Source organism: Hemicordylus capensis, chromosome 3 (genome assembly GCF_027244095.1).
Source record: "Hemicordylus capensis ecotype Gifberg chromosome 3, rHemCap1.1.pri, whole genome shotgun sequence".
NCBI lineage: Eukaryota > Metazoa > Chordata > Lepidosauria > Squamata > Cordylidae > Hemicordylus > Hemicordylus capensis.
The window spans coordinates 165,556,321-165,570,085 of NC_069659.1; the positions used below are offsets into that span (position 1 = coordinate 165,556,321).

At 48.9% G+C, this 13,765-nt stretch overlaps 1 protein-coding gene across 1 annotated transcript in view; it reads left to right on the forward strand.

The window, feature by feature from the left end:
* The first annotated feature begins 6,027 nt into the window (after nucleotides 1–6,027).
* Nucleotides 6,028–13,765, forward strand: part of DNAJC3 (DnaJ heat shock protein family (Hsp40) member C3) — a 59,614-nt gene continuing 51,876 nt past the window's right edge. The window contains exon 1 of the mRNA XM_053310143.1: nucleotides 6,028–6,167. Coding sequence (XP_053166118.1) covers nucleotides 6,059–6,167 — 109 coding nt within the window. The 5' untranslated portion in view covers nucleotides 6,028–6,058. The remainder of the gene's footprint in view (nucleotides 6,168–13,765) is intronic.

Genomic DNA, 13,765 nt, shown 5'->3' on the forward strand with positions numbered 1-13,765 from the left:
ACACACTCCAACCAAACAGCCTCGCACGATCCGCTCCTCTTTCGCCCTCCTTGCCTTGTCTCCGCTAATCTTACTCTCTGGAGAGTGGAAGCTGGAAAGGCGAGCTGGGACACGAAGCCCGGGCGTTTGTTGGCTATACAGTATCGTCTGGGCTATTGGACGTGGGATCTAAAGCTGCCAGATGGGAGAGAATTCTTGTACGAGAACCATGGGAAGCCTGTCCGTACTTACATTGGAGAATCCTCGTTAAAAGGAACCGTTTTCATTTTCGTGGGCAATTATACAAGAAGAATTTATTTTTTTTATTTTTTTTTTTTATTTTTGCATTTTTATACCGCCTTTCGTTAAAATATAGCCCCAAGGCGGTTTACAAAAGTTAAAAACATACAATAAAAACACAATAAAAACAACATGCTAAGAGTATAAAAACATATAAAAACAGGCATAAAACAATACAAGAAATAAAAACACCCAGAAGCAGCAGTAAAAACGATTATGTAAAAGCCTGGGTAAAAAGCCAAGTCTTTACAAGCTTTCTAAAAGCCATGATGGAGTCCGAGGAGCGAATGACCACTGGGAGAGCATTCCAGAGTCTGGGGGCAGCAACAGAGAAGGCCCTGTCCCGAGTGCACGACAGCCGGGCCTCTCTCATTGTCGGCACCCGGAGCAGGGCCCCCTCAGATGTCCTCGTCAAGCGGGCAGCAACCCTTGGGAGCAGGCGGTCCCTCAAATACCCTGGGCCCAAACCGTTTAGGGCTTTAAAGGTCAAAACCAGCACCTTGAATTGGACCCGGAAACGAACCGGTAGCCAGTGCAGTTCTTTCAAAATGGGGGTGATATGTTCCCAACGGGCAGCTCTGGATAACACCCTCGCTGCCGCGTTTTGCACTAGCTGCAGTTTCCGGATATTCTTCAAGGGCAGCCCCACGTAGAGCGCGTTACAGTAATCCAGCCGCGACGTGACTAAGGCGTGGGTAACTGTGGCCAGATCTGCCTTCTCGAGAAAGGGACGCAGCTGGCGCACCAGCCGAAGCCGTGCAAAGGCACCCCTGGCCACCGCCTCCACCTGAGCTTCCAAAAGCAGAGCCGGGTCCAGTAGTACCCCCAAGCTGCGTACTTGTTCCTTCAAGGGGAGTGCAACCCCATCCAGAACTGGTAAAATCTCCACATCCCGATTGGCTCTCCTACTGACCAACAGCACCTCCGTCTTATCCGGATTCAATTTCAGTTTGTTAGCCCACATCCAACCCATCACGGCCTCCAGCCCCCGGTTCAGGACATCCACCGCCTCCCTAGGATCAGATGACAAGGAGAGATAGAGCTGAGTGTCATCCGCATATTGCTGACAACTCAGTCCAAATCCCCGGATGACCTCTCCCAGCGGCTTCATGTAGATGTTAAACAGCATGGGGGACAAGACCGAACCCTGCGGGACCCCACAGGCCAACGGCCACGGGGCCGAGCAGTAGTCCCCCAGCACCACCCTCTGGACCCTCCCCTCAAGAAAGGACCGGAACCACTGCAACGCAGTGCCTCCGATTCCCATACTCGAGAGGCGGCCCAGAAGGATACCATGGTCGATGGTATCGAACGCCGCCGAGAGGTCCAGCAGAACCAACAGGGACGCACTCCCCCTGTCTAGTTCCCGGCGTAGGTCATCCACTAGAGCGACCAAGGCAGTCTCAGTCCCATACCCGGGGCGGAAGCCAGATTGAAAAGGGTCCAGATAATCCGTATCATCCAAGACCCTCTGCAGCTGGGACGCCACCACACGCTCCATCACCTTGCCCAAAAAGGGCAGGTTAGACACAGGTCTATAGTTGTCCAGGCTGGAGGGATCAAGGGAGGGCTTTTTTAATAAAGGTCTTACCACCGCCTCCTTAAGGCATGATGGCATCCTGCCCTCCCTTAATGAAGCATTAACCATCACCTCCAGCCATCTACCTGTCCCCTCCCTGGCAGCTTTTATTAGCCATGAAGGGCAAGGGTCAAGAGCGCACGAAGTCGCCCGCACACTGCCCAGGATCTTGTCCACATCCTCAGGCCGCACCAACCGAAAAGAATCCAACACAACGGGACCAGATGGTACCAAAGGCACGTCTGCCGGAACTGCCAAAAACTCTGGAGTCCAGGTCAGCACGGATGCAAGCGACTTTATCTGCAAAATGACAGGCAAACCGATCACAAAGAGCTGTAGATGGCTCCTCCCCCATTGTCCGGGGGGATGTGTGGAGCAATGTTTTCACCACACGAAACAGCTCTGTTTGCCTGCACTGAGCAGACGCAATGGAGGCGGAGAAAAAACGTTTCTTCGCCGCCCCCACCGCCACGGCGTAGTCCCTAAAATGGGTTCTAGCCCGTGTTCGATCGGATTCGTGACGACTCTTCCTCCAGCGTCGCTCCAGCCGTCGTCCGAGTTGCTTCATCGCCCTAAGCTCCGAGGAAAACCAAGGAGCAGAACGGGCTCCACCAAGCTGGAGAGGGCGCTTGGGGGCAACCGTGTCAACAGCCCGGGCCACCTCTCCATTCCAGAGATCAACCAAGGCGTCGACAGGGTCACCAGCTCTGGACACTGGAAACTCCCCGAGGGCCGTCTGGAATCCAAGCGGATCCATAAGCCTCCGGGGGCGGACCATCTTAATCGGCCCACCACCCCTGCAGAGGGCAGACGGAGCAGTCAAACTAAACCCTACCAGGTGATGATCTGTCCATGACAAGGGAGTGGTCTCAAATTCCCCCACCTCCAGATCATTTATTTCCCGGTCGGCAAAAACCAGATCCAGAGTGTGTCCCGCCACGTGGGTAGGGCCCGATACCAATTGAGACAGGCCCATGGTTGCCATGGAGGCCATGAAATCCTGAGCCTCACCCACTAGGGGGGCCTCAGCGTGGACACTGAAATCCCACAAAACAATAAGCCTGGAGGAACCCAAGGCCACCTCCGAGACCACCCCCGCCAGCTCAGGTAGGGAGACTGAAGTGCAGCGGGGTGGTCGGTACACCAGCAGAATCCCCAGCCTATCTCGGAGGCCCACCCTCAAGGACAAACACTCAAAATTCTGAGATTGCCTGACCGGGCACCTGGAAACGGGGAGAGTCTCTCGAAAGATGACTGCAACGCCTCCTCCCCGACCCTCGAGGCGGGGCTGTTGCACGATCTGGAAACCTGGAGGACAAAGCTGAGAGAGACTGACCCCGCCCAGCGCATCCAACCAGGTCTCCGTCACACATACCAGGTCAGCACGCTCATCCACAATCAGATCGTGGATGAGAGATGTTTTTGCGTTAACTGACCTGGCATTCAGCAGCAGCACCCTAATCCTCGAAGGAGTGTTCCCAGAGCTCCCTAGGGTCAGAGGGTTGGGAGAAGGGCCGGAAAAAGGAACAGGCCTCAATTGCCTGGACCGTTTTCCCCTGTAACGGCCTGCCCAACACCCACCGCCATACCTCCCTCTGCCCGCTACCTGTGATATTGCCGCCCCCGCTCCAGACCCACTTTTTTGCTCCCCCAGACACATCTCCCCAGACTAACCCAACACGGCTTCTTGGCTTAATTAAAAACAAAACAAAACCAGGCTTGCGTAGTCTCCTGCTGACTTCTTAATTGTGAGAAGATGGCTCTTCAGGGTGGAAGGAGAGAGATCTTCTGGTCCTCAGGCAGCTTGCCCCACGGCAGAGAGCCACAAGGACGAGAGACCTTGTGCTCTCGCCCTTCGGCTCGCGCCAAGAGGCTCGCACCCTTGGGCTAGCCTGCCCTATATAGCAGCAGCAGCAGCCAAAGCCCCAGCAGCAGCCCAAGGAGATGTTACACACACCTGAGGAAAGGTGGGGCAGGGGCAAAGACAGCAGTCAGTCAGTGCCCCACCCAAGCTGTTCTCCTTCAGTCTTCCTCCCCCAGGCCCTTGGGCTAGCCTGCCCTATATAGCAGCAGCAGCAGCCAAAGCCCCAGCAGCAGCCCAAGGAGATGTTACACACACCTGAGGAAAGGTGGGGCAGGGGCAAAGACAGCAGTCAGTCAGTGCCCCACCCAAGCTGTTCTCCTTCAGTCTTCCTCATTCAGGGATTAATATAGCAGGACTGGGTCCAACTTCTCTCTAAGCCTCCCTGAGACAACAGTGAAGAGTGGGATAGGAATTATTTAAATTAAAAAAAACCCAAGAGGGCAGTTCAGATGCAACCAGCTGTGGTTGATTATATACAGCTATATAGCTGTGCCTCTTATGTGTACAGTTTTATTATTTATTATTATTTATATTTATGCCCCCCCCAATATAAAATTCCAAGGTGGCTTAAGAAAAATTAAAATACAATCTATAAAATACAATATAACCCATTTTTAAAAGATAAATTAAAAATATTAAAAACAGCAGATCACGAACCAGTAAAAAGAGGAGTCAGAAATCGAAGACAGAAGGTGTGGGAGAATAGTAGCCTACCGCTGAAAGGCAGACAAGGTTGGGAGGGAGTGAACAGCCATGGGGAGAGTCTTCCACTGTCTGGGCACTATAACAGAGAAGGTTGTCCCATCATGTGACATGCACAGGCTCGGACCGGCTCATAGGAAAGCAGGGCATATTCCTGGGGCGCCCCACCCATGGGGCGCCTCTGCACCCCAACTCCCACACTTAATTACCCATTTGCTCAAAACCCGGCACCCTTCCCACATGCATTCCACCCCTCTCTCAGTGCCTCCAGTCCGGCCCTAGATGTGCATGGCAACTGAGCCTCCCTTACTGTGGCATGTGGAGCAGAGTCTTGTGTCGTGGGCAATCACTTGAGGCAAAAGGCAGTCCTTCAGATATCTGGAACTGAAGCTGGAGGACTTTTAAATATAATAACTAGCGAGGCTTTACTGCAAGTTCAGGGCATATTGGATACTCCAACACAAAAAGTTTGTTTTTTTCTACTCCTGACATAAATCAGGCTAGGCTCCAATACTCAGGGGAAACTCCAAATCATGTATGCAGTGCCATCTGATATGTTGCACCGTTACCTGAAAGTTAGCCACAGCAACACCATTTTAGATTCTTAGATGAACTGAGCAAGAGTCCACTCCATTTTGTGAGCTGTTTGTTCTCATGTAGAAAGTACTTGGTCTGTTCTCACACTTTCGCTGTAACAGCCTTGAAATTAGCAACAAACTGTTAACTGCTATGCCTTCCTGCCTGCTCCGTGGATCACAGGCAAGGAAGAATGCTGATAAGAAGTAGCCCAATAGGGGCCCAAGAATGTATGATACTTTTAACAAAGGCAGCGTTATAATCTCCAAAGCCTAATAGGTGATGTAATAACAGGACTACCTGTCAAGCTTGTTGTAAATGATGTGTCAGGTAAAGCCAAAGCAACTCCATTTTACTTAGAAACCTCATTTCTAACCTCAGCTCAGCTCAGGGACATCACTGCCTCTCATGATTAACGTCATTATCTCTCTCCAGCTAAATTGTATCTATGAAACTTGCTAACACAGCTAAGGTTCCCACTGCTAGAAAACAGGATCTAACCAAATAAGGAGTAATCACCGGATGAACAATGAATCAGTCATTCGCATGCGTACTAGATACTTGGACCACCATACTGTGTCTAGGGTGTCAGCACCATGTTAGTATAAATTTAAGGTGCACCTGTAACCAAACTGTAATCGGTTTGAGAGCATGAGCCTACTGATTACCTATTGCTGTCTGCAGAGCAATAAAGCCTCAATTAATAATTCTCAATCCTTGTGTCTGACTGATTGGTTAAGCAGATCCAGGAACAAGCCCCATGTACATCATTATTGCTGATGGTGCTAAAGTTGTATCAATCTAGTATAAACCCCACTGGCAGCCATTCTTTTGCTGCTGCCCTACTCTGGAATCTATTCCCATGGTCTGCTTTTGCTCTGCAGAGTCAAATAAAGCATTGAAAATGGTCTCCAACTGGTGAGTTCAATTGGCTAAGCACACCAGGCTAATAATCCCGGTTTTACGGTATCAGCACAGACTTTGGGGTAAATCTGGCTGATATGTGAATGCACACTTTCCATTCCAGTGGAGATGCAAACTAAAAGCCCCATCTGGGAATGCTTCACCTTCTTGAACTGGATCCGGAAACACACAGCAGCTGGTGCAGCTCTTTCAGGGTAGGAGTAATATGCTCCCACATCGTGGTCCTAGGGAGATCCCTGACAGGTACATTTTGTACTTGCTGAAGTTTCCAAATACTTTTCAGTTCCATGTAAAGCGAGTTGCAGTAGTTGTGTGTGCACTAATGCATGCTTTCTTGTTATTAATGTCAATTATGTGGGTGTAATTGTGTGCAAGATTGCAGTCAAAAGTAGTGTTTGGTGGTCTTGATTTAGTTTCCAAAGATTTTGGAGAAAGAGACTTATCTACCCTTAAATAAGAATAAAGTACCTCCTTTCTAATTCTGAATACATTTCAAAATTACTTGTGGAAGCACAACCTGGTGTATATGGAATATAGTAAATGCCTATTTTGTTTTGAATCTAATCCATAACACAGGAGACAGGTTAGGATCAGCCTTGCACAACCTTAATGCCAGCTTTAGTACTGATGGTATAACTTGAAGGACCGAGTCTCACAATCCGTGAGACACGGTTTGGGGCGGTGAATGGGAAGAGCGGGCTAAGCTCGCTCTCGAGAGGGGAGGGAGCCCTGGGTGGCCGAATTGGCCACCCACACAATTTCCGGCTCCGTGATGGAGCCAGCGGGGACTGGGGAGCTTGGGGGCCATGTGGACCCTGGAAACCCCAGTATGGGCATACTGGGGAGACCGCTGGAGCCGGGAGGTGGCTTTTCGTCTTCCCTCCAGGGGTCTACTCGCGAGTAGCCATGCTGCATAGCCGCGCCACGGCTACTCAAGACCAGATAGCCCGGTTTTGCGGAGCACTCGCTCCGCAAACCTGGGCTAAAGGAAGGGGTACTTTGGCGGGTTACCCGCCTAGGAACCACCAGACTTGCAGCCGAGCCCGGTGGTTCACACATTGGGGCAAAACCGGGCTATCTGGTCGTGAGTAGCCGCAGTGCAGCTCTACGCCGCGGCTACCCGTGAGTAGACCCCTGGAGGGGAGGCGAAAGCCACCTCCCGGCTCCGGGGGTCTCCCCAGTATGCCCTGTGCGCTTGCACAGGGCATACTGGGGCTTCCGGGGGCCACGCAGCCCCCGAGCTCCCCAGCCCCTGCCAGCTCCATCACGGAGCCAGCAATCATGTGGGTGGCCGATCTGGCTGCCCAGGGCTCCCTCCCCACTTGTGAGTGGGGAGAGCGGGCTTAGCCTGCTCTTCCTGCTCACCGCCCCAAACCGGGTCTCACGAATCGTGAGACCTCGTCCTATGTCTTTATTCTTTCTCTGGATGAACGAATAACAATGGTTTATGCAAGGTGAAGAGCTAGTGGGAAGTGGTATTACTAGCCTTTATGTTTGCATTGCAGAATTTTTCAAGCGGCACATCAGTTAACATTACTGAGAAAGAGACATAGTAGTTGGAACTACAAAACTCTGTTAGGAAATGACGTTAGTATATGGACTCCTGAGAAGAAAAGCCAGAAAGCTCTGTTTTATGCAAACAGAATACTGGCAAAAATGTTGCAATATCCCATAAATGCCGCATCACACAGAATAATGTGGCATTCAGCCAACACAGCAATCCTTTGTACACCACTGCACATATGTCTGTGATACATGATTATTTCTTAGGAACTTTTTGTGACCTCCAGTGGAGGTTGCTGGTAGTAATATTTTACAGATATTTTGGTGTTTTGTTTTACCCAAGTGCAGTATATTGGACACATTAAAAATGCCTGAAGAGATATCTCCATCTTGTTCTTTTTTCTTTTCTTTTCTTTCTTTCAATTTAACCCTGTAGGTCTGGGTTTTTAGACAAGATAAACATTAGAAAGCCCATAGCACTACATACACTATATGCTTCAAGTACTCACTTTTCTATAGCTCTTTATACAGATAGGGAAGATGACTGAGCATAACTTGCTCAAGGCCACCCAATGAGCCCTATATCTGGTGCTCAGGGCTGGGTCACGAATGACGGGTGGTGAGATGGCTGCCTCAGGTGTTGGACTGGCAAGGGGTACCCTAAGCCCACTGCATCCGCTGGCCACTTCACCACACCTTTCCACCCCAGAGCCCCTCTTATATATGGAGGTGACGTCAGCAGCACCTCCTGGCGCTGCTCTGCTTCCTCCTCAGGCAAACTAGTTCTTGAAAAGGCAGGGAATGGGGTCAGAAGGAAACATGGAGGAGTAGTGCTGAGCTAAGATGGCAGGGGTGGAAGTGGAAGAGGAAAGAGTCCCTTCTCTACCAGTATGGTATGGGTGGGGAGAGTGGTACGTGGCACACTGTGCATGCCATTTGGGATGAAGGGGTGGTGCTTTACTATGGCACTAAGTACGATTAAGGCTTGGGCCAGGTCTGCTAGTGCTTGAACTCCCTCCTATGAGCCAAACTGGCTTTCCCTCAGTAGCAAGGGTTATGCTGAATGTTTTAAAATGAACATGTTTGGCTTGAAAGGAGGGCTTTCTGGAGAGTGAAAGGTTACAGGAAACTCAACCCACTTACCTGGTTTGCCTCTTCTTTGCTCCATGTTTGTGTCATGGGTAAAGGTAAAGTGTGCTCTCAAGTCGATTTCTACTCCTGGTGCCCACAGAGCCCTGTGGTTTTCTTTAGTAGAATACAGGAGGGGTTTGCCATTGCCTCCTCCCTCACAGTATGAGATGATGCCTTTCTGCATCTTCCTATATTGCTGCTGCCCAATATAGTACCAGCGGGGATTTGAACTGGCAACCTTCTGCTTGTTAGTCAAGCATTTCCCTGCAGCACCACTTAAGTTATGGGGCAGCAACCCTATTCCCTACCACATATTTGTGAACAGGAAAGAAAATTTGGACACTGGGAGTGGGAGACACTCATACTGCTCCAACATAGCTGAAGACTTGCTTATTCTACAAGGCTTTTGATGAAGGATTTTAATCTCTGCTGACTCTTAATGTGTTATGATGATAACTGTGTTCTGTTTTTTATTGTGGTTGTATTAGTATTGTTGTTCTTTTTATTGTGCTTTTAAATCTTGGTAGCTGCCTTGGGAAGAGTTTTGTCTTAAAAGGCCAGGCAAACATCTACAAAACAAATAATGCCAGAGAACCTGGTTCCTAAATTTGCTTGCTTCGGAGTTTGGCATTAAGACCACAGTTATCAAAGCATGCGCTGTACTGTGCTGCAGAGTAATGGAGAGAGCTCTCAGTGATGGCGAGGTAATTTCATCTTTCTGATGCCTTCCAGCGTTTTGTTTGGTGGTGGTCATAATTCAGACTTCCAACCCTACTATGTGACAATGAGGCTCGTGAGGTGGAACTTACGGAGGTACACTGTCTTTACCTTGTTTTAAGTGGTAATTGTTAATAGTAAAGTAACAGTCAAAATGAGTTGATTCTGTTAAATATTCCGGGACACAAACTGTGTCCTCCAGTTTGTTCTCCCTGCTGCTGAACTAAAGTATTCCCTCATTTAGTGCACTCTCTCTGTGCCCCCCTCTCAGTCCTCCTATCTGCTTCATTAACCCTCTTCTTTGGTTCCGTTGTATCAATACATACCTATTGGTGTATGTATAAATCATACCTATCTCCACAGGGGCCTTGGGGCACTTCATAAAGCCCAAGGTCTGAGTCAGGAAGGCCCATGCACTTGCAAGGTACAAGGAACCTGGAGAATGAAGGCAAGGTGGCCCTCTGTGAATATTAAAGCCATCTTTTCTGAAGGAATGAACTTGAGAGGAAAATTCTGAATATGTGCCAACATCAAGGAGGAAGGTGTTGTGTTCTATTCAGAAATCTTTTGCAGTTTGTTTGGTTATTTGTCTCAAGGGAAATTCTGTAGAGTGTGTGGGAGAGGAATCAAGAGAAAAGGGGAGGGAGATGAGAAGGAGAAAATTGAGTTGTTGCTGAATAAACCTTTATTATTTGTTTATTTAACAAATTTCTATTTCGCCCAAAACTCACTACTCTGGGCGGTTTACAATAAAAATACCATTAAAACAAAATTAAAACATTAAAACAACCTAAAATTTAAAACATGTTAAAAGTGTTAACTATTACAATTGTAAATCTAATTAAAAGCCTGGGTGAACAGACGTATTTTCACTAACCTTTTAAAAGATGTCAGAGATGGGCAGGCTCTTATTTCAACAAGGAGCGCATTCCAAAGCCTTGGGGCAGCAATGGAGAAGGCCCATCCCTGAGCAGCTGTAGACAAACCTCTCCGGATGATCTTGATGGGCGGTGGAGATCATGGTGAAGAGGACCTTCTCTTAAATACTCTGAGTCTAGGCCATTTAGGGCTTTATAGGTTATAAACTGCACCTTGTATTTTGCCCGGAAACTTATCGGCAGCCAGTGTAGCTCTTTCAACACAATAGTAATGTGGTCTCTCCGAGATGACTCAGAGACCAACCTGGCTGCTGCATTCTGTACCAACAGCAGTTTCTGGACTACGTACAAAGGCAGCCCCACACAGAGCGCATTGCAGTAGTCTTGAGGTTACCAGCATGTGTACCACTATTCTGAGGTCATTTATCTCAAGAAAGGGATGCAGTTGGTGTATCAACCAAAACTGATGAAAAGCACCTCTGGCCACCGCTTCAACCTGGGACACCAGGGAGAGGTTTAGATCCAGAAGCACTCCCAGATTACACACTTGTTTCTTCCGGGGAAGTATGACAGGCAGATCAAAATAATTTCCCTGCTAGAACAGGCAAATCAAAATTGTTTCCCGAGTTCCGGCCGTGCACAATAAATACCTCCATCTTATCTGGATTCAGCCCCAGTTTGTTATCCCTTGTTCAGCCCATTACTGTCTCCAGGCAGGCATTTAGGGAGGTCGTGCCATCTCCCACAGATGTTGACACGGAGAAATAGATTTGGGTGTCATCAGCATACTGATAACAACCTGTACCAAATCTTCAGTTACATCTACTTAAGATTTCCTTATGTGTATGAAGGAAACAGCTACAAAACAGAAGGGTAAGAGCAGGGGTGATGGTGGTGGAAGTCAACACCTAGCAGGCTAGTGAAATGTACAGACTTTACTGCCAGCAGTTTGTGCTTTTCCAAACTATTAATTTCCTCTGTCTGAGTCAAGAAGCCTCAGCAAAAGTTTCTTAAGAGCTATGTGAAAAGAAGATTTTCAGGGATGACCTGGTAAGAGCAGATTGCTTGGAGTGTAGTGAAAGAAACTTGAATTCCAGCCATTTCAGATTTAGTTAGCCACAGTCTAATTGCAATAATGGGTTAGGAAATCTTTTTCAATGAGACTGATGCCCAGTTTGGACATGCTTTGTCATTATGTGCTTGAGCAGACACATAAGGGTTGCATATTCCTCCCTCCCCTTCCCTCCTCCTTTGTATGAGAAGAGAGGAATTGTCAGAGAGCTCAGAAGGGGAGATTTCTTTATCTGCCCCAGCTACAGTGGAAGTGCACAAGTAAGGGAGCACTGATAATTAATATTGTCTGGAGACATGGAGTTAAAGTTCCAAATAAAGTAGTTTATTTAGGAAATCCATCAGGGAGATAGATTAAGACCTTCCACACCTCTTTGCTAGCTACATACAAGAAGAAGAGAAGGGAGAAGAAGGAAGTATCCTGGGCATTTTTCACACAGCAGGCTGTACCGTGAGTTTACTGCGAGTTCGAAGCTGACCCCTCAAAACTGACACAAAACATAGATTTTTTTTACCCTGGATATAAATCGGGCTACACTCTAACGCACGATGAAAAACCCAAATCATGTGTGAAGTGCTCCCTGGTAGCTCGCTGGGACTTCAGGGTAAATCTGGCCAATATGTGGACGCACACCCTCCACTCCAGAGCAGATGCGAGCTACAAGCCTTGGGTGAGAAACGTCCAGGTGAGAGAATGAAACCTGAGACTATCCGTCTAACAAAGGAGGAGTTGAGAAAGCGTGGTCAGCCTCACTGGCTGTCTCTACCCCTAATGCCCCAGTGACAAAAATTGGGTTGCTGATGCTAAGAGTCAATGCCATGCAGGAGCTGCATCTCCAACAGGAATGGTAAACTTCCATTCACAATTTATAACAAACCAGTTTTCTGAAGACAGAAAACACAGTTATGCCTGTTTCCAAGTGATGTCACAGAAGCATGGCATGATCCCCCACTCCCATAGTCATGAGAGCATCTGTTTTGATTAAGGTTACAATAACCAGCCACCTAATGGGGCAGCAGGAAGTAACTTGCCTAGGGATCAAGAGGTTGCTGGTTCGAATCCCTGCTGTTATGTTCCCCAGACTATGGGAATCACCTATATCAGGCAGCAGCGATATAGGAAGATGCTGAAAGGCATCATCTCATACTGCATGGGAGATGGCAATGATAAACTCCTCCTGTTTTCTACTAAAGAAAACCACATGGCTCTGTGGTTGCCAGGAGAGGACACCAACTCAATGACACCACTTTCCTTTACTTACAATAAACCAAGATGAGTCACGGTGTCTAAACTGACCAATCTTGGTCTATTCTAACCTACTTCCTCGAACTAAACTGCTATTTGTACCCAATGTTTGAAATTAGTTACAGATTGCAATTAAGCAGGTTAAAATAAACCGTGATCAGTTGGTTCAAATGTCAGAACCGACTTTGGTTTCTTGTAACTCAATTTAAAAGCAGATGCTCACACAGGCATGAAAAAGTAGAGTGTGTGATCTTGAGCTTTGGAGATGTTGCACGGAACCAGACTTAACTGTGGTCCCATGTTACATCTGAATCAGGCCCTGTGACTAACAGTAGTTAGTCATCAAGACAGGACATCAAACCTGGATATCATGAGGGAGGGGAAATGTGCAAGTCTTATGTCTGTGCACATAATGACAAACAATGGCCAAACATCTTATGAGGAGTGGGTAAACAGACTTCATTGGGAGTGGGGGTGGCAAGATTCAAAGGCAATAAGATGAGATTGTTGCAAGAAGAAAAAAGGCAGTGTATTTTAAAAGCATTTGTTGTTGCTTCCCTAGTTATAATTCATAACAATTATAGCAATATTATAAATACTAGTGAATTTAAGCCCGTTAAATTAACGGGTGCTGGTAGATCGCTATTGCGGCTCGCTCTTTGGGGCTGGCTGTTCCCTTCTCTCTCCTGCCCCACTCTCCCTCCCTCCCTTCTGCCCCACACTCCTCTTGCCTCTCTTCCCCTCCCTCCCACCCCACTCTCTTGCCCTTCCTCCCCCTCCCACCCCTCTCTCTCATCCTCCCCTCCCTCTCAGCGTCCTGCTCCAGTCCCTCCTGCCCTCCCCACCCCACTCCCTCTTGCCCTTCCCCCTCCCCTGCCCCACTCCCTCTTGCCCTTCCCCCTCCCCCACACCCTTCCCCCTCTCCCTGACCCCCTCCCTCTTGCCCTTCCCTCTCCCCCCTGCCCCACTCCCTCTTGGGGCCAGCTAACTCCGCCTCCTCTGGCTGAGGCCGCGGCTCCGTCGCCGCCTTGGCTGCACCGCGTCCTCCTCCACCCAGCCGGGCCCACCGCCTCCTCTGGCCGAGAGTGGGGGCCCTTTTCTGAGAGTACTGCCCCACTCTCCCTCCCTCCCTTCTGCCCCACACTCTTGCCCTCCCCCCTTCCCCACTTCCCCACTCCCTCTTGCCTTTCCCCTCCCCCCTGCCCCACTCCCTCTTGCTCTCCCCCTCCCCTACTCCCTCTTGCCCCTCCACCACTCCCTCTTGCCCTTCCCCCTCCCCCCTGCCCCACTCCCTC